We start from the raw sequence: 27,976 nt of genomic DNA on the forward strand, positions 1-27,976 counted from the left end.
GTAGGCTCGTATCAGTTGAAGAACTCAGAGCCTCAGATACGTGCAATTCTTTTCAACGCCTCGTGTTACTGAACTATTGTTCCACAAATTCATAGCTGAAGCAGTTTGCAGGGGCAGCAACCCAACACACCACTAATTCCACAAAATTGAGACCACGCACAAGCATAGCCAAAATCCTATCAACCCAAACACACCATTAATTCCCCCAAAACATCCTCAGATTGCCAAAATTTACGCACAGTAAATTCATTTCCCTGTCTATGCATTGTAGTTGTCCACGCCCAGATCCCTCAAGGCAGATGTGGCAGCATCTTTGCAGCTCCCGTGCATCATCTTGGTTTTCCTAATAAGCTTCTCCACACCATCATTAAGCAAGATCGTCCTACAATGGCAGCACATAAGTCAACATTCTGATACTAGAAGCATGTTACTATCGAACTGTAAATGCCTTAATTCTGAATAGGTCATGCCAGCAGACAGTAGTGCTTGTGAATTGTACAGCATACCGGTTTTCAGGGTTTCTGACGACAAGATTACGGATCATAAGGCAGGCTTGCTTCTGAGTTTGAGCAGAAGAAGGGAACTTTTGCATTGCCTGTATAGCCAAAGTGCCATACCCTGCTCCCATTGCACGAGCTGCATTTTCTGGTGACCGCAGTGTAAGGATAGTCACCATAGACATTACCTACACATTCATTTAGCTTGTAAAAGTTAGCGCACATAGATGCTTCAGTATTTCTCATTTATATGCAATGTGGCAGTACCTCTTGTATTATTGGTGGGTCTTCAGAAAATCTCGATGTCAACTTCAAGAACTTATCAAAACCACCTCGTTCAATGATAGTAGTCTTGTTTGCATCACTTCCAGCCAGCTTCAAGCAGAAAGAATGGTCTGTAAGTATGATTCATCAATGTAGGATTTCCTCTGTTACAGGATTGATGCATTTGTGTACCATACTACAGACCTTGGACAGCAGAGAGCAGCAAGATTTTGCTATAACTTTGTTCTTTTGTTCACTAGCCTCATCAATACAGCGAAGAAGCACATCAATCCCACCATTTTCAGATATGGATCTGCATATTTCATCCTGAGGTAACACAAGAATTTAGTAAAGTTATCCTGAGGCAGCTCATAAGTCATAAGAGTATAGCTTGCAGCTTGTTTTTGGTTAAGGACATTGACAACAGTTCCACCAGGTAAAGACATCTTGTTACAAGTACAACAGGGATCAAAAGCATGAGAAAAAATAGCAAGAGCAAGATGGTGGTGGGAAGTTGATTATAAAGGGCACCGTACTTTTCAAAGTGTTGCTTACCATAAATGTTAACCATATGCAATTGCAGCAGCAGCAATTCATATTCTTTTTGCCAGATGACATTGAATTAATGGCATAAGAAATATCTATAGTAGTTCAAAATAAACTTTTGAATTCCAGTATAACCATAGTTTTCTCTTACATTGACAGCAATTGCCTTCAGAGCCGCACAAGCTGATGGTAAGCTGGAAGGGGCAACTTTCTCACGTAGTGCATTGACAAGAACTGCTGCAATCCCAGTTTCTGCGAACCTCCGAGAATATCCATATACCTGCATCACAAATGTTGGTCAATGTCATCTCCTATGTCCAAATTCCATTCACTTAAAAAGTTTCAAATGGCTAGATTGTCAATTATTACAATAAAGGTTCTCTGGATATTTCCACTACATGTGCTGTGCATATTATAACTCAATTTAATTCCATATCTACATCTTCCCTCATGTATGTAAACTAACTTGCATGCACAATCACAAATATGACTCTTTTTCTATAAACATAACTCTAGCACATCATAATGTTTAATACTTTAATACTACCAAAAACCATAGATTACGGAGAGTTGACAACTAAAGTTTCATAATAAAGTGCAAATAGGTCCACTTGCTAATGCAAAACTGGACCAAATATTCACACAATTACACAAGCATATAGGACATACTTGAGAAGCCACCACACGATTGTCATCAGGTGTCAATAGAACACGTATGGCATCATACAAGCTTTGCACATTGCTATTTGATTTCTCCCCCATAACTTGAAAAATGAGTTCATCAACCTTCAGGACCATAAAGCACTCTTTAACAACTTCATTGCCTGCAGATGCTGAAGCCACAACCCTAAAGCCACCTTCCAGTATATCTGAACTTTCTGAACCTCCTTTCAAAATACCCATGACAACTTGGGGCCCTTCGCTTTGCCTGAACTTTTCAGTGCTTCCAACATCTACAGATTGAATTGTTACCTCAAATGTCAGGGAGAGAGCAGAGATTGCTTCTTCTTATCGATAATATTATGAAAATGAATGCAAGACACTGCAACGGACATGGAAGTACAGTACTCTTGACAAGTTTATGTTGCATGTGCGCTGACAGATCAAGGAATGGGACCAGTCCATTATTTTGACTTAATGCCATTTGAACCTAGCAATTGGATGGTGAGTCTACCTTCACAATTGTATGAATTTTGAATGAACCAGTCTGTACCTGATTTCTTACTACAACACACCATTCCAACACATTCTCACACTTGCATGTTATAAGAAATTTATGACCAGCAGAAACAAGTCTGAATTTCTACTGCCTCTATGCTAATAGTATTAGTTCAACAGAATTTCTAATCACAACAAAAAACTTAAGCTTACAACAGTAAGAAGTAAGAAACTAATAATAGCATAACCAAAACAGAACACATCCTCATATCTCAGAGGTAATAACATCAACTTACCGCGGAGCAAGGAGCTTAGCGCCTTCAAGCCCGAGGCAAGTAGTCTCTCCTGCTTAACCCCAGCCGACGCGCACAGGGCGACGAGCGCCTCCACGCCGCCATTCCGAGCAGCGACCGCCGCATTCTCCAACCCATCGCCGGAGCACAGCTCGCGCAACTCGTCGAGCAAAGAGGCCAACCTCTCAGCATCCTCCTCGGACCTGCCGCCACTGTCACTGTCACTGGCAGAAGAGGCCTTCACCTCGTCCAGCACCCGCATCACCGGGCTCACCTCCGCCGCGGCGGCCTCTCCAGGCACGCGCTTGATGATCCCTGGTTAGGAGGCAACGGGAGGAGAGAGACTCGATCAGGCGAGGGTATGCGAAGATCGGGGAGATGCGGATCTGGAAGGGGATGGAGAGGTGGAGGAGTTGGTGGGTGATTACCGGAGAGGTCGGCACCTTGGAGGGTGAGGGCGTCGACGGCGTCGGCGAGGGCCTCGTCGGCGTCCATGCCGAGGTCCTCCATGTTCTCCCGCACCATGGCGTCGAACGCCTCCTGAGAGATCGCGATCGCCATTTTTGCTCCGCCTGTTGGCTTCGGTGCCGGCTGCCGAGTGAACAAGTTTCAGTAGTAGTACGTGCCTTTCTTGGTTTTTCCTATTCTGAGGGGGCGGTTTCAGTTTTGAATTTGGATTTCTTTACCGCTACGCTGAAGACGAAAATTAATTAGCACTGATGTTAGATTAATTTTCAACTAGTTTTTGGAATAACAAATTTTGCCTCTAGATCATTATGAACTGATCAAATCTAAATCTTCGCCGGGCAAAAAAAAAAATCGGGCTATTTTTTTTCGTTGGGCTATCCTCTGCCCGTATTATTCCAAGATTTATGTTTCGCAATAATAGAATAATCAAATAAAACAATCGAACACTTGTTTATTATAGAATTTATAAGTGTACAAAGTTTAAATATTTATATGTTTATTAGTAGAAACTCTTGTGTAACCAGATGGCTACTACTAGATGGTATGATTATGCGCCTAACTCACTACTCCTCCGTCCCACAGAAAACCAACCTACTATTGGATGTGATGTTTTTTTTAGTATAGGCTGTGTTCTTTGCTGGGAGTTCCCAACTCCCCAATTTCGTTTTCCGCGCTCACGCTTTTTAAACTACCTGTGCGTTTTTTGCAAAAAAAAAAGTTTCTATATGAAAGTTGCTTAAAAAATCATATTGATCTACTTTTTAAAAAAATAGCTAATACTTAATTAATCACACGTTAATACGAACATCGTTTTGCATGCCGGGGCCCAACCCCTCCTCCCGAACACAGCCTTACTCTTGTCTAGATTCATTGTCCTATAAAACATCCCATCCAATACTAGATTGGCTTTTTTTGGGACGGAGGGAGTACAGTTTAAATCTTGGATTTGGCACTAGGTCGTTGGCTCATATAGACGCGTTATGTGTTGTGCCCTTACTACAAGGTATTTGATCCTTCAAACATAGTTCTAAGCATTTATAAAAGATACATGTGTGGGTGGGTGTGATCTGTGATGTGGATAAATACTACTTGCTCTGTTTCATATCATAAATCACGTTGATTTTTTTTCTAAGTTAATTTTTTGTGAGTTTAACTAAGTTTATTGAGAAATATAACAACTTTTATAATACCAAATTAGTTCATTAAACATAACATTAAATATATTTTAGTTAGTTTGTTTGGTATTGAAAATATTGTTACTTTTTTTATAAACTTGATCAAACGTAAAAGAATTTAACTTTAAAAAAAATTTAAACATCTTATAACACGAAACGAAGGGACTACTGAGTATATATGGTTTACCATTTGCTACAGTGAATATTGTCTAATACAGTATATTTATGTACAACGGTTTTATGCGAAAAAATACAATAAATATTGTCATTTTACCGTTACTGTGTTAAACTCAAATACTCAATAAACCAACTCATACATACATGTAGCGACAGAATCACTGTGAGGCTGCGATCTGAGCGACTCCGTTCAAACAGGAAGATACTTGCAGCTCTGTGAAGCTTGTTTTCTCTATCACCGTTTGGTCTCCTCGGCTGTCAATACACAAACCATCCATCCCTTTTGTTCTTTTCAGAAGTTCGAAAACGATACGAGTTACTGCCAAAATGCAGGAAAAAAAAAAGCCGCGCGATGAACCCCACCATTTTTGACCTGCATTTCCCCAGCTTCCGACGAGAGAAAAGATCCAAAAACCCAGCGACCACCGTGCGGTCGGCAGGACAAAAACGGGCGTTGAAACGAGGGACACGGCTAGGAAGCAAATCAATCGACCAACTACTGCTTCGGCTCCCATCGGATGGCGTAATAAGCCAAAGAAAAAGCTAAATTTTAAATTTTTAAGTTTAATTTTGAGATATTTTTAATGTAATTTCTTTTTCAACATCGGCTTTTAAGTCACCAAGAATACATTTATAAAAAGTTTTACCTACAAATTTATTTTTATTTTCTAATAAACCGTTTTAGCTTATTAGAAAATAAGCCAAACGATGGGACTTTCGTTCAGCCGACATGCCTGCCTTGTCTGACGCCGACGAGTCGACGACGACACGCATCGTGCAGGGAGCAACAAGGCGAGTAGGAGTAGGAGAACATCTGAACCGAATCGCCATGTTCAGATTTTGCTCCAGGATGATGACGATGATGCATCGCACGTCGTTGGCAGAGGAATGTCTGGTGGTCAGACTGTTCGTTCGTGCGTGCGTGCATGCATAGCATTTGGCAATGGAAGGGGCGTCATGGGCACGTTGTCTTTGAGTTGGGAGTTGGGAGAGGCAGTGCCGATCGCTGATGGTCAGATAATCTTGCGAAATCTAGCTCAGGTGGTTGGTGATTTGATTTAGTATTATTGTTCAGAACATGGCTATCACTTCGATTCACTGAAGCAACAGCGGCCGTATGTACTTCCATTTTGTTCGTGGCCTTCGGTGTTTTGTTAGTGAAAATGACTTAGAGTTCGTCAGAAGGAAAGGATCACCCGAAAAAGGAACTCTGAACTACCCCTTGTCCAAGTACAGTGATGATAATACTACTACTAGTACCAAACAACAAGAGTTCTCATTCAGAATGAACAGCGCCGGTGACCGGTGTTATTGCTGCATGCCCTTCTGTTCTCTTGTACTAGTACTGGTTAGTGGTTATAACTAATGTGGCTACTGTTATATTCAAACGATGTTATGCTGAATAAATGGTTATGGTCCTTATGGAGGACAAAGCAAATAAATGAGGAAAAGATCCATGTAGAGACTAGAGAGAGCACAGTAGCACACTAGAGAAGGGGGGAAAACATGAGTTCAGGTAAACAGGGGAAAAGATAGAGTAACTAGCAATCAGAAAGAGATGTCGAACAAGTCATATGAATCATATGATAAACTCTTCTATCACCGTGTAACACAAAATGTAGTAATACATCGCGGTATATCGATCCAAAAGACCAAACTAACCAAGAAAAAAAAACACTATGGCCCCGTCTGGAACGCAGGATTTTAACAGGAAACTACTCAGTTGTCTGAGGTAAATACGAAAATTCCTGCGTTCCAAACGGCGCAAAGAAAAGAATTTTACATTGTCACTGTTCCAATAAAAATCGAAGAAAATGATCGCCGTGCTGAGGAGGAGAATCCATCAATTCTTCTTCGCTAGGATGACGAGAGATTAACGCCATGGATTCTTTACCTGTTCATCACAGACCTGGCGGCGGCGCGACGGTGGCCGAAGTGCAGCGACGAGCCGTTGAACCCTTTGGCCAGCCGGTGCAGGCCGGGGTTCAGCCGGACGCACCCCATCACGCTCTGCCGGTGCGGCGATGCCATGCCGTCCTCCGCCGCTGTAGCCTTCTTGCTCTGCTTCTTGTGCTTCCCGGCGGAGACATCGCCGTTGGCGGCGGCGGACTGACCCGCGGTCGCCTTCTTGACCGGCGTCCCGAGCTGTTGCACCGGCGAGTACTTGAACACCGGCTCCTTGCTGATGTTGGCGCCGGCGGCGCGAGCTTTCGCCGCTGACCTGCGGAACAGGAGCATGTCGCTGAGCCGCCACTTCTTCCTCCCGCCATTGATCATCGTCGCCGGAGGAATGCAGCGCGGCGACGTGACGGAGACGGGGTCTGGCTTCTTGGGCGAGGAGGCTGTTCCGGCGTCGGCGGTGTCTTTGGCGCCGGCGCCGAGAGGGGAGGGGCCCTTGGCTGCCTTCGCCAGGGCGGTGGAGAACGGATCAAAGTCGACGCCGGAACCGACCTTGCCGCGTAGTCTGGGAGACCACATCGGCGACTTGGAGATCGGTGACCGTGGCGATGACGCGACGCTGCCGCCGTCGAGCAGACCCGGAGGTGGCTTGAGCGGCCGGATCTTCCCCTTGTCGAAGAGTTCGTCGGCCGTCGTCAGTTCGGGCACCTGCACGCTCTTGTCGAGGAGGACGCCGAAGTCGAAGTCGGCGTCGTCCACCTCGCCAACGTTGGCCGACGTCGCGGCGGCTGCGCAGGTGGCGAGCTCGCTCTTCGGCTTCGGCTTCCCCGGCTTCTCTTCCCAGTCGAACGGCACGGTGGAGGTGGCAGTGCCAGATGAGTACGACGCGCGGGGCTGGAAGTCGTCGTCGTCGTCGCCGACGACGGCCATGTCGTGGTCGGCGCCGTTCCCGTCGCCGACGCCGCCGTCGAACTGCGCGTATATGGCGGCGGCGCGCGCCGGGCTGGCGGGCGCGCTGGTGAAGTGCTGGAAGAGGTCGAACGGGTCGGCGGCGCCGGGGGATGCGGACTGGTGGTTGAGCTCGAACGGGTTGGGCGACGGTGGCGCCGTCACCGCCGTGGCCAAGAACGGGTTGGAGTCCATGGCGTCGGCGGAGAAGAACGGGTTGGTGCCAGCCGACGCCACCCCCTCCGGGAAGGCGCTGAACGCCGGGCCGTCGAATCGGAAGTCCTCTTGCGGCGGCGGCGGCGGCGGCGAGGCGGGCAGCGCCGTCGTGAGCTCCATCACGGTGTTCGACGGGATGGGTGGGTTGTCCAGAGCGCGTCGTGGCGAGAAGGTTTTGAGGAGGCGGAGATCGACGTGCCGGGGACTTCAAATGGAAGGGTGATTACTAGTTGCCATGTTGGGGTCGGGGTGCTCCGAATTAGGAGCATCTAATAATCGTGGTATTAAGTGTTTTGAAGTTGGTGATGGTGACCCATCATGTACACGTTAAAATACACATCATTCGTGCTTTTCTTTTTTCTTTTTGTTACACGTTAGAATACGGTACGCATATGCTGACAAGCATTCCATTTCACATTATCGAAAACATTCCAATTGTGTGCTTATTCTTTGAACATTTATCCTTAGCATTATTAAACTGTGCCGCTTTTCTAAAGTTTGATCTTAAATGTGTTCTATCTAAGCTTGGCACATGCAAATTATTAGGGTAATTATTACAAACAGTTTCATAATACTAAAAGTTTGATATTATGTTGGATGTAAATGTATAGAGGCTAGAAAGATAAAAGTAATTATACACAAATCTTGCAGCAGTCCTGTGGAAATGGCTAGTGTTTAATAAATATTTTAGCTTTCGTCTTACGTGTAATCGTAAAAAAATATATGATAGATGAAATAAGCGTAACTCAACTAGATAGTTTTTTATGGTGGATTACCACCTAGGTTAAAGTCATACACGACTCATGTTTACAACTAATTATTTTTTAGTGGTAGAATTTTATCAATATCAAAATATGTTGGTCCAATTCATTAATACGGTAAGCATACACGCATACGTGAGTACTTGTTTTTACACCATATTCCCATTTTAAAAAGAGGGAGCGAGAGGGAAAGTTTCATCATTAGACAATTGGGGAAGTGGATCTTCTTAGTTTTTTTGTAGATTGTAATTGAGTTACTGACATGTGGACCTATTTTACTATGGCTCATATGTCAATAGCATAACTGTAAATTCCATAAATTCAAACAAGCCTCATTCGATTATTGGATAATCCCCTTTCATAACCAAAGTGATAGTTGGATAGTCTTTTTCCGCGAATGCGCAAAAGAATTGCACGTCAATAGATAGTTGGATAGTCCGATACTTATTCAGCCATAGTATAAACGATTCTTTTTGAAACATAGTATAAACGATTTTGATATATGAGACACATTATATTATTACGAATAGGTATTTGCAATGTGGGCTTACCCATGACTCGGTGACCCACTGTCTTCTACCTAATCTGTGGGCTCTCACCCCAAGAAAAAAAGTTTCAATTCGGCTGCTGATAGGCAGGACAAAGGTTCTCAGGACAAATCAAGAAGGGCTTTTATAGGGTTTGTTCACTTTGCTACCATTTTCAATCTTATCAAGTTTTGGCATTGCCAAATTTTGGTAAGATTGCTAAAACCTTGGCAAGGTTGCTAAATTTTGACAATATTTCATATGTACTTACTAAAATTTAGCAACAAACTAAACGTAGCTAAAATTTTAATAACTTTAAAAAAAATAATATAGTTGAAAATTGCATCAAAGTGAACAAGCCCCTAGTTTGGCAGCTCAGTTTAGCCCAAACTGCTTCCCTCTCGTTTGGTGTTAGAACCAACTCGAAACTCTTTTTTTTTTTTGAGGGGAAGAACCAACTCGAAACTCTAGTCTAATTCGAAACCATTATCTCCTTTTAAATTTCGAACACAAACATGAGATGGTGAGAAATTCAAAACTCTCAAACTTGCAAAACTCTCCACCCTCCCTTATACAACTGCACATGCTGCAGACACGTCCGTAAAACGCCAAAAATTCCCAACGCAGTTGCGTGTACCATAATTCACACCAACCCCATTTCCACCACAGGAAATTCAAACCATAAAAATCCAAAAAAAAGAGCAAAAGATTTGTAATCACAAAGATTTTTCTCCTCTTCTTCTTTAAGCCCAAGCAAAACCCCTGTGGGAGAAGAAGGCCCAGAAGCGGAGGAAATCCTAATCTCGCCCCAGCTAGCCACGCCGCCACGTTGCCCCCTCCTCCAATCCACAGAGGAGGAAACCACAGTCGCCGGCAAAGCTGGACACCTGCGCCATGGAGCGGGTGGCGCTGCTCCGCAACTCCGGCCGCCGCCTCCTCCACCGCTGCCGCCGGCCCAGGCCCGTCGTCCAGGCCGCGGGGCCGTCCGCGCCGTACCGCCCGTCGTCGTCGTCGCACAGCCGCGCGGGTCTACCCGGCGGCGCGCGGCTCCTGGCCGCCGCGGCGCCGCTGCACTGCGCCGGGCGGTACTGGCCGCACGCCGCGCCTCGCTTCGTCCGGCGCCTCTCCGCCCCTGCCGTGTCCACGTCGCCCTCACCCGTGCCCAGTGGTAAGGGCTGCTTGCTTTTACCTGAACTCGTATAGTAGTATATGTATCAGAACGAGCTATACGGAGCTAGTCATGAGTGAAGTTTCGCTTGCTGTTTCCAGTAATTGCTAATAAACCCGCTTGGAAGTTGATAACTGATAGAATTTCCATTGAGATAATCATGAAAACTCGTGTCAGAATTCCACATTTTGCTTCAGCTTGTGAGTTGTCAATGGGATAGCTGAGAAGACAATGCTTGTGAAGAACGAAGCATTCAGAACGGCATCTCTTTGTTATTTGGAGTGACCCCGTGTGACGCTCTCACGCTCTTATTGGTCGCGTTTGAGAATGAATGTGTGATCTGTGTTCCTTCTGACATAAGCAGATACAGATGACGTCCATGAGTATGCTGCAAAGTTAGGGTTTGAGAAGGTATCTGAACAGAGCATAGATGAGTGCAAATCAACTGCTGTCCTTTACAAGCACAAGAAGACAGGCGCAGAAGTGATGTCTGTATCAAATGATGATGAGAATAAAGTGTTTGGCATTGTTTTCCGCACTCCACCGTAAGTGCATTTATTCCTTGTTTCTTTGGTTCTTTGCTTAAGATTATCATAAAGATTGAAGAAGATGTGCCTATCCATCAATAAGAAACGAAAAGAAAGAAATAGTTGCAGTTAAGCCTACTGCGATTTTTTTAAAAAGGAGTATATTCTTTCATTACCAGGAAAAATTCGACTGGAATACCTCACATCCTTGAACATAGTGTTCTCTGTGGATCAAGAAAGTACCCTTTAAAAGAGCCATTTGTTGAGCTCTTAAAGGGCAGCCTGCACACTTTCCTGAATGCGTTCACTTATCCAGATCGGACATGTTATCCAGTTGCTTCAACAAACGCTAAGGTGATAAAAAATTGCTAAAGTTATTTCTGCTGTGACTATTTATAGCATCATCACCCTTCATGTTGCTCTTCATGTTGTTGCCTTGCAGGACTTCTATAACTTGGTAGATGTATACCTTGATGCAGTCTTTTTCCCTAGATGTGTTGAGGACTTCCAAACATTTCAACAGGAAGGTTGGCATTATGAACTTGACAATCCTGAAGAGGAGATATCCTACAAAGGTTTGATTACTCATTCTATTCTAATGGAGTGAGCACTTTCAAAAGGTGTATGTACATAATCCGTTTAATATGTTAAATTTAGGTGTTGTCTTCAATGAGATGAAAGGAGTTTACTCTCAACCTGACAACCTAATGGGGCGTGTATCTCAACAGGTTAACTATTTCTTTCATTTCATCTGTAATTATGTATTTGTCATCTTATGCATGATATTTTTTCCCCGGGGATCACCCTGTTGGATAATGGATACACTATCATGATCAATGCCTTTTCCCTGCAATCTATCTATTGCAAAATATGGAACTTACATATCTACATCCATGGTCCAGACTGTTTCATTTCGTCTTTTAGGTTCCATTATTCTGTCTATGCTTGTTTTAAGCTGATGCTTGAATACTCTTCTGTACTGTTCTTGGAAAATTGAAAAGGCGATTCTATATAGCTCCTTGTCATGATTCTAGCTGGCCAATTGCTGAAGTTAAAAAATGTTAGTTCGTAACATTTCTGAACTTTCTGCAGGCCCTTTTCCCTGAGAACACTTATGGTGTGGATAGCGGTGGAGACCCAAATGAAATCCCAAAGCTTACTTTTGAAGAATTCAAGGTTTTGTGAAACGTAATCTCATCCCAAAATTTGGTGTTGCCATTGGTTTCTATAGTAAAAAATATGTACTAGGTCATGTGTTATTACCCTATACCTCTAATGGTAGATGTTTTTATCCTATACTCTTTTGCTCTCCCATAGTTAGAAGTTTGGATGATTGTTAGTTTTTTATTGGAAACATAAAGAGAAATTACTGCATCATTGCATCATATTATTGCTTGAAGCCAATGCTTGATTAATTTGTTTTGCATTTAAATCCCTGCCTTTCTTTGTCTTATGTTCAGGAGTTCCACAGCAAGTATTATCATCCAAGTAATGCTAGGATCTGGTTCTATGGTGATGATGACCCAAAAGAACGCCTACGCGTTCTAAGTGGTAAGTCATCTATCTAACAATAGTTACCTGTGCTTATTCAACAGGTCATTTTCCAACCACCTTTTGGTGGTATGAAAAGTCTCAAGTTTTTCTTCCATGCTGTGTTCCTCTTCTGTAGAATATCTCGATCAGTTTGAAGCCAGCCCTGCTCCTAATGAATCTAAGATTTGGCCACAGAGGCTATTCAAAGAACCAGTGAGAATTGTTGAGAAGTATCCTGTTGGTCAGGAAGGGGATCTAAAGAAGAAATTTATGGTGTGTATTAATTGGCTGCTGTCAGAGCAGCCACTAGATGTAGAAACTGAGCTTACGCTTGGTTTCTTGGACCACCTTTTGTTGGGAACTCCTGCTTCACCCCTTAGAAGGATTCTTCTTGAAAGTGGTTTAGGGGATGCTATAGTAGGTGGTGGTGTTGAAGATGAGCTCCTTCAGCCACAATTCAGTATAGGTTTGAAAGGTGTATCTGAGGATAACATTAAAGAAGTTGAAGAGTTGGTAATGCAAACTTTGAAGAATCTGGCAGAGGAAGGGTTTGCACCAGAAGCAGTGGAGGCATCTATGAACACAATTGAATTCGCTCTTAGGGAGAACAACACAGGATCGTTCCCTCGAGGCTTGTCTCTGATGCTTCGTTCGATTGTATGAACTCATCACTCTTTTTTTTTTTTCCATTTTGAAATAAAAGTACAGATGTGTTTGGACATACTCATGATTCTTTGTCACAAACATTTTCAGGGAAAATGGATATATGACATGGACCCTTTTGAGCCTCTGAAATATGAACGCCCATTGCAGCAGTTGAAAGCACGCATTGCAGCAGAGGGATCTAAAGCAGTATTTTCACCACTCTTGGAGAAATTTTTATTGAATAATGCGCATCGTGCCACAATTGAAATGCAGGTCTAAAGCACATCATATATTGTACATTAGGACATTTTTTGAAATGCACCAGATAACCTTAAAATTTTAAACCTCATTGTGCAGCCTGATCCAGAGAAGGCTTCACGTGATGAAGCAGCTGAGAAAGAGATTCTAAAGCAAGTAAAGGCTAGCATGACTCGAGAGGATCTTGCAGAATTGGCACGTGCCACAAAAGAGCTGAAGGATAAACAAGAAACTCCAGATCCCCCAGAAGCTCTAAAAGCTGTCCCTAGCCTGTCATTGCAAGATATCCCTAAAGAGCCTATTCATGTACCTATAGAGGTAATTCTTCAGCTTGCATTGTGCTCTATTTGGCCAATATGAGAATTTAGTAATTTACTGGCAAAGCTAACTTCTGGGAGTCATACCAAATAGTTCCTCATCGTGTGAGATAAGATTAATTGCCTGATTGGGCAAGAGATTGATTGGAAGTTACTGTATGTTTTTATTTTCATTTGTTGTGGTTGCGACTTGCGAGAGCTATCTAATTGCACATTTTAAGGGAAGCTAACATCATGATACAATACATGTTGCAATTTTCCAGTTTATGAAATTATAGAATAGAACATAGGCTCCAAGAGTTTGACCAAACTAGAAATTGGTACAAAAGATCCTTTGCAAAAATACATGGGAAGCTTTATAATATTATAACTATAAACTATTTATTAGGAGCTACAGCTATATTTCTTCATTTTACAATTTTAATTGGACTGAAGAATGCGATATTCATGTCATTTGTAGGTGGGAGAGATAAACGGGGTCAAGGTTTTGCAACATGATCTCTTTACCAATGATGTTGTCTACTCCGAAATTGTATTTGACATGAGTTCGTTGAAGAAAGATCATCTGCAGTTGTTGCCGTTGTTCTGGTGAGCCAGTTGATCAATACATTATTGTTAACCGGCCATGATGATGCTCATTTTTTGTTCTCTTCGTGCCTTTATATACCGTGAGGTATTTGAACTAACTATGAACATGTCTGCCAGCCAATCTTTGCTGGAGATGGGCACAAAAGACATGGACTTCGTGCAGCTTAACCAATTAATTGGAAGAAAAACTGGAGGCATATCAGTTTACCCATTCACATCGTCGATAAGGGGAAAAGATGATCCTCTTACTCGGATCGTTGTTAGGGGGAAGTCTATGGCAACACGAGTAGAAGATTTGTTTAATCTGGTACGCTTGTGATCCTTGTCTGTGTAGACCATAGAGGCAAAGCCGCACAGGCAATGATAGGGTCTACAATACAGCTTAAATCTGTTTATTTTGTATGAAACCATCTAAACAAATATTCCATAGTCATGCAATTACTGCCGTTGTGTTTACATTATCCGAATCAGCTTATGTTCTGTTCTTTCAGATTTACTGCATTCTCCAAGATGTTCAGTTCACAGAGCAGCAGAGGTTCAAGCAGTTTGTTTCTCAAAGTAAAGCAAGAATGGAGGTAATAACTAGTATCAGCAGTATGTGTGTGGATGATCATATGCTTGCATGTAATGTGGTTATCTAATGATTTGTTCAACAGAATCGATTGAGGGGCAGTGGCCATGGCATAGCTGCTGCTAGAATGGATGCTAAGTTAAATGCAGCTGGATGGATTGCTGAGCAGATGGGTGGTATTAGGTAAGATTCTTTACAGCAAACATAAATAAGCGCCTGCAGATTGTTAATTCTGCTGCCTTTCAAAATTGATATTGCATGATCATTATTGCCTTGTAGGCATAATCATATTGACTATGGGGTAGTCTTTTTCTTGAGATAGGCCTCCCTTCATTTCTATTGTTATTTCTATTGTTTTGTTATTTTCATTTATTTGAGCGATAGGCCTCCCTGCATTTTGTGAAGCAATTTGTAAGAGTTGCATACTTGCATTAAAATCGCACAAGCAGCTATTATTTTAATCAATATTCATTTCTGTGCAAGTGGCATCTTTCACTACCAGAGTTATGTTTGACACTATCACATTCTCCAATATTGAAATATTAATTTTTCCATGTTGCTATGGCTAGTTATCTTGAGTATTTACGTGATCTGGAAACGAAGATCGATCAAGATTGGGACAAAATATCATCTTCGCTTGAGGAAATGAGACAATCTCTCTTTAGAAAGGACGGTTGCCTGGTCAACATAACAAGTGACTGGAAAAATCTTGAGAAATCTAACAAACATATTGCCAAATTTCTTGATTCGCTGCCAAGTACTACATCCCTTGGAAGTGATCCATGGCTTTCTCGATTGCCATCTGTTAACGAAGCTATCGTTGTACCCACTCAGGTAAGGAAATTTTCCTGGCATTATATTTAAGCAGCCTTTGCTGACGAGTACTCATTGGTAACAGTGAACGGTGAGTTCCAACTGATTTAGTTATCTGAAATTGTTTTTGTCATCTGAAGGTTAATTATGTTGGAAAAGCTGGAAACCTGTACCAAAGTGGATATCAGCTCAATGGAAGTGCCTATGTCATCTCCAAGCATATAAGCAATACGTGGTTGTGGGACCGTGTTCGAGTTAGTGGTGGTGCATATGGAGGGTTTTGTGATTTTGACACCCATTCAGGTTCGTTGTTTTTAGATATGTTTCTCTTTTAAATAATCTGTTGCATTTTTAAATAACTAGTAACTCTTTCAGCTGGTTCAAACTATTCACATAATGCTAATATTGTTTTCCTTTTCAGGAGTGTTCTCATACTTGTCATACCGTGATCCAAATTTATTGAAAACACTAGAAGTTTATGATGAGACGGCCAAGTTCCTAAGAGAGCTAGAAATGGATGATGATTGTCTCACAAAAGCTATTATTGGTACCATAGGTGACGTTGATTCCTACCAGCTGCCAGATGCTAAAGGTTACAGCAGGTACGAAAAGCCTCTTCTGTGTTCTGCATACTCATTCAACATGGTCTTTCATCTTGTTGTTGGTTGTTATACTGTCATGGGGATTATATCCATGTAAATACTAGAAATTTCTTATTTGATATGCAACCATTTATTGTTTGTCTCCTTACGAATTAGTTACATCTTTCAGAGATTACATGTCGTTTTTAAACCAACTGCAGTTTAACTTGTATATGGTGTGATTATGAACATATAGATGTACTATATGGGCAAATTTATATCATGCATCTGCACATGGTACAATAACACATTCATAATACAGAAGACACTGAACACATATTTTTCAGTCTAATGCGATACTTGCTGGGCATCACGGTGGAGGAACGCCAGCAAAGACGTGAAGAGATACTATCAACCAGGTAATGAAATCCATGGTCCAAAAAAAGTCGTAAACCTTTTTTTTTTCCCCTTACAGACGCACGAAACTGTCATCTTGATCCTTTTGGTTTTCATGTTGGCAGCTTGAAGGATTTCAAGGAGTTTGCTGATGCTGTCGAAACAATTAACGACAACGGTGTCGTGGTTGCCGTTGCATCACCTGAGGACGTCGAAGCAGCAAACAAGGAAAATCCCTTGTTTTCAGACGTCAAGAAGTGCCTGTGAAGCTCCTTCATTTCTGCTGCCTTTGCAGGATTTTAGTCTAGATCTGCGCTGAGCACAGAGGTTCTTCAGTCTCTCCTCGCCTACGAATGATGATTCTGATACTGTAACATCATATCTTACATAGCGAGAGTATCCAGCCATGATTTTTTTTCTCGCAATTTTGGGGACAACAGTAGTTCAGGATGATGGGCAAAGTGTATTCAGTGTATTTCACTTGCATTGCTGCTTTCCCCATCAAACAAGTCAGATGTACGCGAAGTTTCTGACAGAAGATAAATAAGAGATTGCTCAAATTGTTGCTCCAGATTCACTGATTGGGTGCACGTAGGCACGAATCGCACAATTCGCGCATTACCTGCGTTAAATCACTCTGCTGTGTCAAGTTTCATCTTACAAAGCTACAATCTGCCATTGGTCACTCTTGATGAAGAGTCGAAGTATGTAACCGAAAGGCAGCAAGAAGCCAAGAACCAAGAATAGACGATCATCTGACATCTTGTGATAGTGAATATGATAAATGCCACAAATCATGGTGCTTCTAGTAACAAATTTTCAACACTAATTAAACGCCACTAGATGTAGCTGATTAATAATCACAAACTCAATCAAGGTTAATCCGAACGGAAAGGGCTAATCCTGCAATGACGCCGGTGATGCTTCTCACTTCCTGACGCCGCGTTGCAGCTGCTGCTGCGCCTGATGCTGCTGCTTGTGCAGCTGCGCGGACGCGATGGCCAGCATGGACCGCACCTTCGCCACGGCAGCCGCCTTCTCCGGCGGGCAGCTCGCCAGCGCCACCCGCAGCGACCGCACGGCCGCGTCCGCCCTCCCGGCCCCGAGCGCCGCGCACGCCGCGCGGTACGCCTCGTCCGCGACCTTCGCGTCGTAGCAGGCGGCGGCGGCGGAGGCCTCCCCTTCCACACGCGCCTCGCCCCCGGGCGGCGGTGCCGCCTGCTGCGGCTCCGAGGAGGCGGTGGCGGGGTCGAGTTGCGCGCAGGAGCGGGCGTACTCGGTGGCGGCGATGGCGGCGTCGATCTGGGACATGAGGGCCTCGGGCGTCGACGGGAAGCCGCGGATCGCGTCGAACGGGCTCCACCCTTGCCCCCCTCTGCCGAACCCGCCGTACATGGCTAGCGATGCGATGCGGCGCGGTCGCGCGGAGGAAGACGGCAAGAGAGGCCAAGGAGAGTTCAGGACTTCAGGTTACTTTAGTTAGGCTGCGTTCGTTCGGAGAAAAAGGGAGTTTCTTTGTTTAGTTTTCCACGTGCACGCTTCCCAAACTACTAAATGGTGTGTTTTTTTTAAAAAAAGTTATATGAAAGTTGCTTTAAAAAATCATATTAATTCATTTTTAAAGTTTTAAATAGTTAATACTCAATTAATCATGCGCTAATGGCTCACCTCGTTTTCCGAATCTTCTCAATCCCCTCTCCCTCAAACACAATCTTAGGGGACTTTGGAAAGAACACGGAGTAGTGCAGAAATCAGAAATTCAGAACCGGCCTACCGTCCGTATGGACGTGTCCCACTCTTGTCGCGTGTTGCCGTGTTTCTCATTCGATTTTGATTTCTGGGTGGTTACTATAAGGTGGGTCTTCGCGCTAAAATTAGAAATTTGGTTGAAATTGAAATAATGTAACGAAAAAGTTGGAACTTTATGTGTGTAAAAAAATTTTGATGTGATAAAAAAGTTGAAAGTTTGAAAAAAAAAGTTTGGAACTAAACTCAGCCTTAGTCCGTTAAGTCATTTTAGTTTTGCCAACAATTTTTTTTTTAAAAAAACACAGTATAAGTGCAAACGTTTATAACACAACCCTACGAACACACGTACACCTTGCCTTATAAGCACAACCCTGATGCCTTATGAAGCGTATAAAGTAGATAAAGTTAACTCATGACAAAACAAAAAATAGCATACAATATGAAACAGAGGTGTAAACCTATGAGCGCTTCCGTGATAACATATAAAGTGTATAAACTTATTTCCTGAGACCTATAAAGTGTACAAACTCGGTTAAGTTAGAGAAGTTTTAACTCACGACCAAAAAAAAAACATAATATGAGACGAAGTTACCATATGTAAATAGATTAAGTCCGTTTTGGATTAGTAATCCGAATGGTGCTTTAGGAAAGTTCGTGATCAGAGACAAAAGAATTGGAGCGGAAAATGTGCAAGAGCACCATCATTTCTCTTGATGGAACCATTGTATTTAATCAGTCTACTCACATTCCCTTGGCCACAAAATAAGCCTCCCTCAAATGAACCTTTTGCTATCAGAACGACTAATCTAAGGTTTACATCATATTCGTATATACCCAAGACAAGAGAAAGAGAAACGTATCATGGCAAAAGAAAAAAAAAACGAGGAAGAATCGGTATATGAAGTTGCTTTGGTTAAGTTTTTCATCGGTACAAATCTCCCAATCTCAGATGAGCCTCTGGGGACTAACAGCTCATGCGCTGATGACACCTGACATCCAGGGCACAACGACAGGGGCAGTGGGATGAGAATCTCTGTATGACTCGGAATACTTGTCTTTGAAGTTGAGTTTAGGGTGGTCAGCCTGCAAGCATTGAACCATCATAAGAGAAGAAATAAACCATTTCATGACACTCTCAGACACTACAGTAAACAATGCCCAGGTGTTTCATTAAGTATTTTAGCTTACAAAACAAACCTATGGCGAAGAAACACATAAAATTCATTACAAACTTGGATTTCTGAAGACTAACAAGTGCAATGAGCAACCAACTCCTTCAAAACAGTACATGGGTCAGAATTATGCAGGATAATTTGATACTAGCTCATATTAAATTATTTTTTTGCGGCAAATTAAATCTCAATATTTTTTTGTAAAGCATCAAACATGAGGCTGGTGCAGATCAGTGAACAAATCCATAATATGACAAATGCACAAGCATACAGACTTGCAGAATAGCAATATGAACACCAGCACCACCTTGTATCTGACTTCTGCCATTCAAATCCTTTACTACTACTAAATGGTAATCAAAGGGCCGTGCTTAAGGCATAAATATTTTCCAAATCATTTCTATATAGTAACTAAACAGCAAGCCATCTCGTGCACATGTAAAATGCATAAAAAAAACTGGGGTTCTAACACTCATTTAAACTGAAAACAATAAAGATGCAAATATTAAGGGCTGTAATTTCAATGGTTGGTGCATAAATATAGAACAAAACTGAGTATACCTGTTTCAACCAGCACTCCTGATGTTTATGCTCATATTTATCTGGAGAGAAACATCCAAACTCTGATGGGCAATAAACCCATATATTACACCTTAGTTCACCTGGCCTGGCATTCTTAGCCTGGTCTAGACATGCTTGACAGCAATCGGCAGCAGATTCTTTGGGGTGTGTTAAGCCCCATCTAACAGCAGCACCATCGTAATCAGTATGTAGCTCAGCATTGCATTGTGAGGGCAAAGGTGGACCAGCTATTATCTCTTCTTCTGCAACAATTAACATAGGTTGGAAACTAAAATCTCATTTTGAGAACTTCAAAATATAGTCTATAACTACAACTACAAAGGTAAAAAGGACACAATTGTTTGAACTGAGGCCATGAATGCTCTGAACTTCATAAATAAACACAAAAAAGAGACCTTCTGGTTCATTCTCAGGTTTGTCATCATGTTCAGTGTGTGAGACTTCTGATGGTATCCAAAGACCAATGTCTTCCAGCAGCACATGCCAGTTGAACTGTAGTGCTCGCTTTAAGGTTCCTACAGGAAAATATTGAAATTCAGTGTATATAGCCAAAGGCCTAGCATCACTAATCAGAAAAGAATACGAGCACACAGAATAGTAGATTCAATAGAAAAGCCCACGTACTTGCTTCCTCGTTGGAGAGGTCTAACTTTGTTGAGTTCTGAATAGATGCACTTTTTATATCTTTTAACTTCTCGAAACGCCATGATTCCACTGCTTCTGTTATGTATTAGGAAAAAATAGATGTAGGTACTCCAATATGAAAAATCAAGAAAATATCTTAATAATTTGTAGAAGGCTACTTAATAAGTTAGTATAGAAATATGTATCTTGCATGTTGTGGCAAGAAGCAAAACAATTGGAATGCAAACCAAAAACGAGGTTCAGTTCTGCTGTGATACTGTTAGCTTTGGAACTTGTAGGAAATATTAGGCAAATAAATTATGGCAAACTGTTATAATAGTCGGTATTATCGTGCAATACACCAGAGCCCTCTCCTTGTTAGAACTTCAATGGTTACTCTCATTGAGAAGAGGATGGCACTCGAGATGGGGCAATTTTCTGGTTTTCTTCATTCACAAAACACAAAGCCATACCTTCCCGAGGGAGGTTGGATACATATATATAACCATAGCTGGCTGCAAGCCTATTGCTGCACCCTCCTAGTCTAAAAATTCAAAATTTGAATGGGATGCTATCCTAGAGGGCATCCAAACTGAATAAAGCATAAAGGAGGCATAAAGGAGATGCTAATTGTTGCTGTCCTACTAACCGCAGCTGTCCTAGCAACTGAAAATATGCTAAAGGAGTAGATGCTGTCCTGAAAAAGGTGAAACTACCCAAAAGCAAAAAGAAGAAATCAGGACCAAGGACCACAAAGACTTATCCATCATTCTCCCCCTAAGTCTTGTGCGTCGTCTTGTGGGGAAGTTGGGCCATCCCGATCCTGGAACAGAGCTCGAGGAACTTGATCCTCCCAAGAGGCTTGGTGAGCAAGTCCGCAAGCTGGTCCTTGGTGTTGATGTAGCTCGCCTTGATGCTCCCTTCCTCCAAGTAGCTTCGGATGAAGTGGTACCTCACCCGGATGTGCTTGCTCTGTTCGTGAAAAACGGGGTTCTTTGCCAAGGCCAGAGCGGACTTGCTATCCACCCTGAGCTCCACCGCTCCAGTGTCTCTGCCGAGGAGATCACTAAGCAGTCGAGCAAGCCAGAGCGCCTGGGTCGAAGCGGCGAAGGCCGCCATGTACTCGGCCTCGCAGCTGGACAGGGCCACCACCTGCTGCTTGACCGACTGCTAGCTAACGAGGCACTCGCCGAGGAAGAAGAGAATCCCGCTCGTGCTCTTGCTGGTGTCGATGTCGCCGGCGTGGTTGCTGTCGCTGTACCCGATGAAGTGTGCCTTGCCAGGACACCTCGGGTAGTAGAGACCGTGGTCGAGAGTCCCCGCAACGTAGCGGATGATCCTCTTCACAGCCTGCTGGTGCTCCGTCGTCGGTCGCTGCATGAACCGACTGACGTAGCCGACGGAGAAGGCCAAGTCCGGCCGTGTGTGGGTGAGGTAGCGAAGGCTCCCCACAAGATGCCGGTACTGTGTAGCATCCACTTCCTCCGTCGTGCTATCGCGGCTCAGCTTTAGTCTCTCCTCCATCGGAGTGAGAGCTGGGTTGCAATCGGTGAGCCCAGCCAGCTCAACGATGCGCTTGGCGTAGGCGGTCTGTCAAAGCGTGATCCCGGAGTCGTCCTGGTGCACCTCGATCCCCATGTAGAAGGAGAGAGGCCCGAGATCACTCATCTGGAAGGTGGCCTTCATCTCCTCCTTGAACGCCGCGACCTCCGCATCCTTGGTGCCGGTGATCACCAAGTCGTCGACGTAGACACCCACCAGCAAGGCATTTCCTCCATTGCCCCGCCGGTAGATGGCCGCCTCGCGCGGGCTTTACTCGAAGCCCATCCCCTTGAGTGTGGAATCCAACTTGGCATTCCACGCCCTCGGTGCCTGCCGCAAGCCATAGAGGGCCTTGTGCAGGCGTAGCACCTTGCCCTCCTTGCCAGGGATCACAAATCCCGGCGGCTGGTGCACGTAGACCTCCTCCTTCAAGTCGCCGTTCAGAAACGCCGACTTGACGTCCATGTGATGGACGCCCCAGCCTTCCTGAGTAGCCAGCGCAAGGAGTCGCACGGACTCCATCCGTGCCACGGGAGCGAAGGCATCGTCGTAGTCGATCCCCTCTTGCTGCACGAAACCGCGTGCCACCAAGCGAGCCTTGTGCTTGACGATGGCTCCGGCTTCATCCCTCTTCAGCTTGAACACCCACTTAAGGGTGATCGTGCGGTGACCACGAGGGAGGTCAACAAGCTCCCAGGTGCGGTTCTCCTGAACCGCGTCCATCTCCGACTGCATCGCGGCACGCCATGCCGCGTGTTTCTCGGCCTCTGCAAAAGACCGAGGCTCACCGTCGTCGCACGCAAGGTGTAACTGCGCCTCCAGGTCGCGAGGCACCAGTCCCGGCACCGGCTGGTCGCCGAGAAGATCCTCCATCGTACGGTACCGTAGCTGCTCGCCGTCGTGGTATGCGTCGATGCGCTCCCCGTCGTGGGAGAGCGGAGTAGCGAACTCCACCGGGCTGCGCTCAACACGAGCTGGCGTCTGAGTATACGTGCCTGGAGGAGTGGCTGTTGGTGCTGGAGTGCGTGGGGTCACCGGCTGGGGTGGTGTCGGCGAAGAGCTCGTCGTAGTCGAAGTCGTGGCCCGAGGATGTGTTGATGTCGGAGTCGGTGGAGGCTCGGGGACTGGGGTAGACACGCTCGGTGAAGAAGAGCTGCCTACTCCCCCAGCTCCCTCGAAGTGGACGTACTCGATGGTGAAGTCGTCGTACGTCGGAGTCGAACCATCGTCCACCGCCTTGTCCCATACCCACCCTCGCCCTTCGTCGAACACTACGTCGCGCGCTGTGCGCACACGATGTGTCTCCGGGTCGAGGATGCGGTAGGCCTTCGAGCCCTCCGCGTAGCCGATGAACACCCCTGGGGTGCTCCTGTCGTCGAGCTTGCCGATGTGGCCAAGCTCCTTGGCGAACGCGAGGTAGCCGAAGACCCGCAGGTGGGAGACCGCCGGCTTGCGCCCATGCCATGCCTCGTACGGTGTCCTGCCATCGAGGGTCTTGGTAGGAGAGCGGTTGAGGATATAGACGGCCGTCACCACCGCCTCTCCCCAGAAGATGGCCGGCATCCCCCTCTGCTTGAGGAGAGCCCGAGCCATCCCCACCACCGTCTGGTTGCGCCGCTCGACGACGTCGTTCTGCTGCGGGCTGTACGGCGCGATGTAGTGGCGCTGAATGCCCTCATCAGCGCAGTACGAAGCAAATTCAGCCGCCGTGAATTCGCCGCCGTTGTCGGTGCGCAGCACGCGCAGCTTGCGGCCACACTCCGCCTCTGCAGCAGCCTGCGCGCGCCTGATGGCGTCCGCAGCCTCTCCCTTGCTGTCGAGGACCATCACCCACATGTAGCGGGAGAGGTCGTCGACGAGCAGCAGGAAGTAACGTCGTCCTCCTGGTGTGGCCGGTGTCACTGGGCCACACAAGTCCCCGTGCACGAGCTCGAGCCGCTCCTTGGCTCGGAAGCTCGTCTGCTGGGGAAAGGGGAGTCGCCGTTGCTTCGTTACCACGCAGACGTCGCAGAGTTGCTCCACGTGGTCAAGGCACGGCATGCCTCGCACCATCTCCTTGGCATTGAGCCGCTTCAACGCCTCGAAGTGGAGGTGCCCGAAGCGCTCGTGCCACTGCCACGCCTCATCGTCTCGACGAGCGGCGAGGCAAACTGGTTGTGCAACCTGCGCGCTGAGGATGTAGAGTCGATTAGTGCCTCTGGTTACCTTGGCAAGAAGGCGACGACGGCGATCCCAAATCCTCATGAGACCGTCCTCGACCAACACGCGTGAGCCGTTCTCATCCAGCTGTCCCACGCTGATGATAGAATTCCTCAACGCGGGGATGTAGTAGACTCCGGTGAGCAACCTGTGCTCACCGGACTTGGCGGTGAAGGTGACGGAGCCAACGCCCTTGATCTCCACGCCGGAGGCGTCCCCAAACTTGACGGAGCCTCGGACGCTGGAGTCGAACTCGGTGAAGAACTCCCGTCGGCCGGTCATGTGATGGGTGGCGCCGGTGTCGAGGTACCACCCATCAGCCTTGTCGTTGCTAGAGCCGTTGCAGAGGGAGACGAGTACCTTCGGCTCATCAAGGTGGAGAAAAACTGCTGCGGCCGGTGCCGTTGGAGGTAGCTCGATGCTTGCGTGAGCCAGGAGCAGAGCCGGCTCTTCCTCCTCCACACGTGCGACGTGGGCCTGGCCGCGTCGTGGCTGTCGACAGTCTTTGGCCCAATGGCCAAGCTTGCCACAGTTGCGGTAGGCGTCGTCTCGTGCCGGCTTGTGGTTGCCGGTGGCGCCGCCTTGGGCGCCTCTGCGGGCGCCACCCTCGGCACGTCTTCGCGCCCACCGTAGCTGGACACCTCCCCGCACCTTGCGCAGCTTACGGCCGCCTGTCGGGGAAGATGACTCCCCCTTCCTCCCGTCACCCTGAGAGGCCTCCCACTGGTCCCGAGTGAGATGGAGCTTCCCGCCAATGGTGATAGGCCCCGAGAGAGGCTGTGGCTCATCACCGTCGACGACCTTGAGGCGACCTAACGCCTCCTCGATCGACATCGTGGAGAGGTCCAGCTGAGACTCGATCGAGCGAGCGATCTGCCTGTACTTCTCTGGAACGCAGCGGAAGAGCTTCTCGACAGCTCTCTCCTCGTCGTAGGTGTCGTCGCTGTACTGCACCATCTTCTACAAGAGAGTGTTGAGACGGAGGGCAAAGTCATCCTAACCTGGCTTGAAGGCCATGTTCTCCCACTCCTTGCGGAGTGCCTGCAGTGTGGACTTGCGGGCGCGGTCACTGCAGATGCGTGCCGCAGCGATGGCATCCCAGGCCTCCTTGGCAGTCCGCTTCTGGGAAAGCGAGAACTGCATCTCGGGCGGGACTGTAGCGATGAGGGCATCCAGTGCCCGCCGATCCTCGTCGTAGTCGACGTCGCCGTACCATACTGCCTCCCACATGTGCCGCACCTGGAGCCTCACCCTCATCACCGCGGCCCACTCGATGTAGTTGGTTTTGGTGAGGGTAGGCCACCCACCGCCGGGACCAAAGTCCCTGACCACCGTCTGGACGCCGTGGTGGCCATGGCGCCGGTCAAGGGAGAGAGAGTCACGCTGCCTGCGAGGGCAGCGCGCGGGCTCCGTGCTGCCGCCGACACGCCCGCGCCCATCTGGGTTCCCGTCAGCGGGCGCACGGTCCCTTTGGCCGCCGCCGCCGCCGTGGAGGTGGGCTGCTGCCCACCGCTCTGCCCGCTCCCGTGCCCTTCCTCTTGCTAGCTCCTCAAGCTCCCTGTCGGCGGTGATGTCGCCGGCGATGGAGCCATTGATGCTGCTGCGCAAGGTCTCAACCTCTACCTCCGCCGCACGTGCCGCATCTTCCGCCACCTCTGCTTCCGCCTCCGCCCTGGCTGCTGCCAACTCCGCTGCCGCCAGTCTAGCCGCCCTCGCTGCTGCTGCAGCGGTCTGAGCCGTTGCTCGCCTGCGCTCTTCTGCTGCGGCGAGCTCGGCGTCCTGCTGACGCCGAGTGCTCGAGGCAACCGAACGTCGGAAATGGCGCACCTCCGGGGGGCTGCTGCGTGGAGAGGGGGGAGGGAAAGGGGAAGGAGGAGCAGCCGGTGCTGCTGCTGGCTGAGAGCTCAACCGAGCTTGGGAAGGGGTGGAACAAGAGATGTTTAGCCTATAGGAAAGTGTGGCTCTGATACCAGATGTTAGAACTTCAATGGTTACTCTCATTGAGAAGAGGATGGCACTCGAGATGGGGCAATTTTCTGGTTTTCTTCATTCACAAAACACAAAGCCATACCTTCCCGAGGGAGGTTGGATACATATATATATAACCATAGCTGGCTGCAAGCCTATTGCTGCACCCTCCTAGTCTAAAAATTCGAAATTTGAATAGGATGCTGTCCTAGAGGGCATCCAAACTGAATAAAGCATAAAGGAGGCATAAAGGAGATGCTAATTGCTGTTGTCCTACTAACTGCAGCTGTCCTAGCAACTGAAAATATGCTAAAGGAGTAGATGATGTCCTGAAAAAGGTGAAACTACCCAAAAGCAAAAAGAAGAAATCAGGACCAAGGACCACAAAGACTTATCCATCACTCCTAACCATCTGCATTCCACATTACTGCGTCAAATAGAAATCGGTAATATCTCTTTCTTTTCTTGCGTCAAATAGATCAACTCATACATAATGTGTTGAATGCGTCACTGAGCCTATCAAGGTAGCTGGAACCACTTTTGTGTTGATACACCATGGGAAAATCACGTGCAAAAAAGTTTATTTTATAACATGTGGATTGAGAAAATGCAACTAAATAAGATGACACTTGCAAGAGAGCAGATGAACTGATGAGTGCACAGGATCACAAATAAAGAAGTAACATCCTGTTCAGCCCTCCTGAGTACCTCAAATGAAGTGATTATAAAATACTGAAATAGGCCCACATTGCAAGTCAACTTGCCAGACAAAAACTAGATAAGATTAACACATGATTCCAAATAACGCCACACGTACTAAGAAAAGGGTATTCAAATTCCGAATCTAACATGCCATTCCGTTGTACATAAAACAGTGTACTATTTCCTGATTTGAAACCAACCAGATACGAGAATGTGAGAATACCTCGTTGCTGAGCGAAACTGCTGTTATCCCCCAAATCGAGCAGGAGCTGCACAATCTCATACGAGACCTTCTGCTTCAACTCCAGTGGCAACTCCTTCCGCCTCTTCTCCTCCCGCCTGAAAATCTTCCGCAGATTCTTCACCTTTGGCACCAAAAGCTTTCGAGGATTAGTCGATTAGATCACAAGTATTGTGAAAATATTTTACAACAAGATTTCTGGTTAATACCGCCTCGACAAGCTCGACGGGCTCCGCCTCGCGGCGAATCCGGATCGACTCCTCCGCCTTCCTAATCTGCTCCTCCGTATACTCCACCACTTCCTCACCTAGAAACAAGAGTTCGATACAGCGCACGAATCAGATCGAATAAACCCAAGGACCAAGGTGCAGAGATGGCGACGCGAGATTCAGCTCACGTTTGGGCGGTGTGGGGGCGAGGGAGGTGAGGGAGCGGAGCACGAGGAGCGCGGCGACGAGGTTCCCGAGGCAGACGGCTACCGTGATGCGCCGGTACGAGCACCACCTCGCGGTCGCGGCGCGGCCACCGAACGACGCCGCGCGCGCTACGCCCCTCGCCATACTCCCGCCTCCGCCGCCGCCGCCGCCGCCATCCCTACCGCCTCCCACGCGGCATTGCGCTCTGCTGCTCCAACGGTCTCCCGTCGATCGATCCCCCGAGCTCCCTCGCCTCGATCTCCCCTCCCGCGAGCACCCCGAGCAGACGCGCGTCGAGGGCGGCGGCTGCTACTACTGTGCTACTAGAAGCTTCTGGAATCCGGGGACGCCTCCGCTTTCGTTTCTGCGCGAGGGGGTCTTCCCTTTTTCCGCATATGGAAGTGCTGTGCAGAGGGAATTTGGGAGCGGTTGGGCCGGTAGGGCGAATCAACTCA

General features: G+C 46.6%; 5 protein-coding genes across 5 annotated transcripts; 1 reads left to right on the top strand and 4 right to left on the bottom strand.

The window, feature by feature from the left end:
- Positions 1-37: 37 nt before the first annotated feature.
- Positions 38-3,369, bottom strand: LOC4330807 (uncharacterized). Its single transcript, XM_015769423.3, has 8 exons — positions 3,187-3,369; positions 2,762-3,073; positions 1,977-2,260; positions 1,459-1,587; positions 966-1,088; positions 765-872; positions 507-685; positions 38-382 (listed from the first exon to the last, which is right to left on the bottom strand). The coding sequence occupies exons 1-8, from the start codon at positions 3,317-3,319 to the stop codon at positions 259-261; spliced, it is 1,392 nt and encodes a 463-aa protein (XP_015624909.1). The 5' UTR covers positions 3,320-3,369; the 3' UTR covers positions 38-258.
- A 2,768-nt stretch (positions 3,370-6,137) lies between these two features.
- On the bottom strand, positions 6,138-7,898 carry LOC9271812 (uncharacterized). Its single transcript, XM_015769425.3, has one exon. It carries the CDS (start codon positions 7,759-7,761, stop codon positions 6,469-6,471), a length of 1,293 nt encoding a protein of 430 aa, XP_015624911.1. The 5' UTR covers positions 7,762-7,898; the 3' UTR covers positions 6,138-6,468.
- A 1,862-nt stretch (positions 7,899-9,760) lies between these two features.
- Positions 9,761-16,897, top strand: LOC4330808 (presequence protease 1, chloroplastic/mitochondrial). The gene is made up of 19 exons (XM_015769422.3): positions 9,761-10,097; positions 10,462-10,642; positions 10,804-10,978; positions 11,067-11,199; positions 11,282-11,352; positions 11,717-11,800; positions 12,085-12,175; positions 12,294-12,814; positions 12,911-13,075; positions 13,160-13,378; positions 13,838-13,965; positions 14,083-14,272; positions 14,457-14,540; positions 14,622-14,719; positions 15,106-15,370; positions 15,490-15,652; positions 15,771-15,951; positions 16,278-16,349; positions 16,452-16,897. The coding sequence occupies exons 1-19, from the start codon at positions 9,824-9,826 to the stop codon at positions 16,591-16,593; spliced, it is 3,237 nt and encodes a 1,078-aa protein (XP_015624908.1). The 5' UTR covers positions 9,761-9,823; the 3' UTR covers positions 16,594-16,897.
- A 185-nt stretch (positions 16,898-17,082) lies between these two features.
- Positions 17,083-17,798, bottom strand: LOC4330809 (uncharacterized). Its single transcript, XM_015769431.3, has one exon. The coding sequence runs from the start codon at positions 17,719-17,721 to the stop codon at positions 17,254-17,256; it is 468 nt and encodes a 155-aa protein (XP_015624917.1). The 5' UTR covers positions 17,722-17,798; the 3' UTR covers positions 17,083-17,253.
- A 950-nt stretch (positions 17,799-18,748) lies between these two features.
- LOC4330810 (uncharacterized) lies at positions 18,749-27,960 on the bottom strand. The gene is made up of 7 exons (XM_015769428.3): positions 27,503-27,960; positions 27,315-27,412; positions 27,088-27,229; positions 20,454-20,549; positions 20,225-20,344; positions 19,809-20,071; positions 18,749-19,158 (listed from the first exon to the last, which is right to left on the bottom strand). Exons 1-7 carry the CDS (start codon positions 27,663-27,665, stop codon positions 19,048-19,050), a joined length of 993 nt encoding a protein of 330 aa, XP_015624914.1. The 5' UTR covers positions 27,666-27,960; the 3' UTR covers positions 18,749-19,047.
- Positions 27,961-27,976: the final 16 nt, after the last annotated feature.

Source organism: Oryza sativa, chromosome 2 (assembly GCF_034140825.1).
Source record: "Oryza sativa Japonica Group chromosome 2, ASM3414082v1".
Classification (NCBI taxonomy): Eukaryota; Viridiplantae; Streptophyta; class Magnoliopsida; order Poales; family Poaceae; genus Oryza; species Oryza sativa.

What these genes read in the sequence shown, in the direction of transcription:
- LOC4330807 (XM_015769423.3), bottom strand. Translation starts at nt 3,319, where the DNA reads ATGGCGATCGCGATCTCTCAGGAGGCGTTCGACGCCATGGTGCGGGAG. An exon ending in ATCGTGTGGTGGCTTCTCAA is followed by an intron (nt 1,588 to 1,976) that starts GTATGTCCTATA and finishes TTTGTGATGCAG; the next exon opens with GTATATGGATATTCTCGGAG. An exon ending in GTCAGAAACCCTGAAAACCG is followed by an intron (nt 383 to 506) that starts GTATGCTGTACA and finishes CTGCCATTGTAG; the next exon opens with GACGATCTTGCTTAATGATG.
- LOC9271812 (XM_015769425.3), bottom strand. Translation starts at nt 7,761, where the DNA reads ATGGAGCTCACGACGGCGCTGCCCGCCTCGCCGCCGCCGCCGCCGCCG.
- LOC4330808 (XM_015769422.3), top strand. Translation starts at nt 9,824, where the DNA reads ATGGAGCGGGTGGCGCTGCTCCGCAACTCCGGCCGCCGCCTCCTCCAC. An exon ending in CTATCGTTGTACCCACTCAG is followed by an intron (nt 15,371 to 15,489) that starts GTAAGGAAATTT and finishes TGTCATCTGAAG; the next exon opens with GTTAATTATGTTGGAAAAGC. An exon ending in GATGCTAAAGGTTACAGCAG is followed by an intron (nt 15,952 to 16,277) that starts GTACGAAAAGCC and finishes CATATTTTTCAG; the next exon opens with TCTAATGCGATACTTGCTGG.
- LOC4330809 (XM_015769431.3), bottom strand. Translation starts at nt 17,721, where the DNA reads ATGTACGGCGGGTTCGGCAGAGGGGGGCAAGGGTGGAGCCCGTTCGAC.
- LOC4330810 (XM_015769428.3), bottom strand. Translation starts at nt 27,665, where the DNA reads ATGGCGAGGGGCGTAGCGCGCGCGGCGTCGTTCGGTGGCCGCGCCGCG. An exon ending in CAGTTTCGCTCAGCAACGAG is followed by an intron (nt 20,550 to 27,087) that starts GTATTCTCACAT and finishes AATACATAACAG; the next exon opens with AAGCAGTGGAATCATGGCGT. An exon ending in AGGAGTGCTGGTTGAAACAG is followed by an intron (nt 19,159 to 19,808) that starts GTATACTCAGTT and finishes CAATGCTTGCAG; the next exon opens with GCTGACCACCCTAAACTCAA.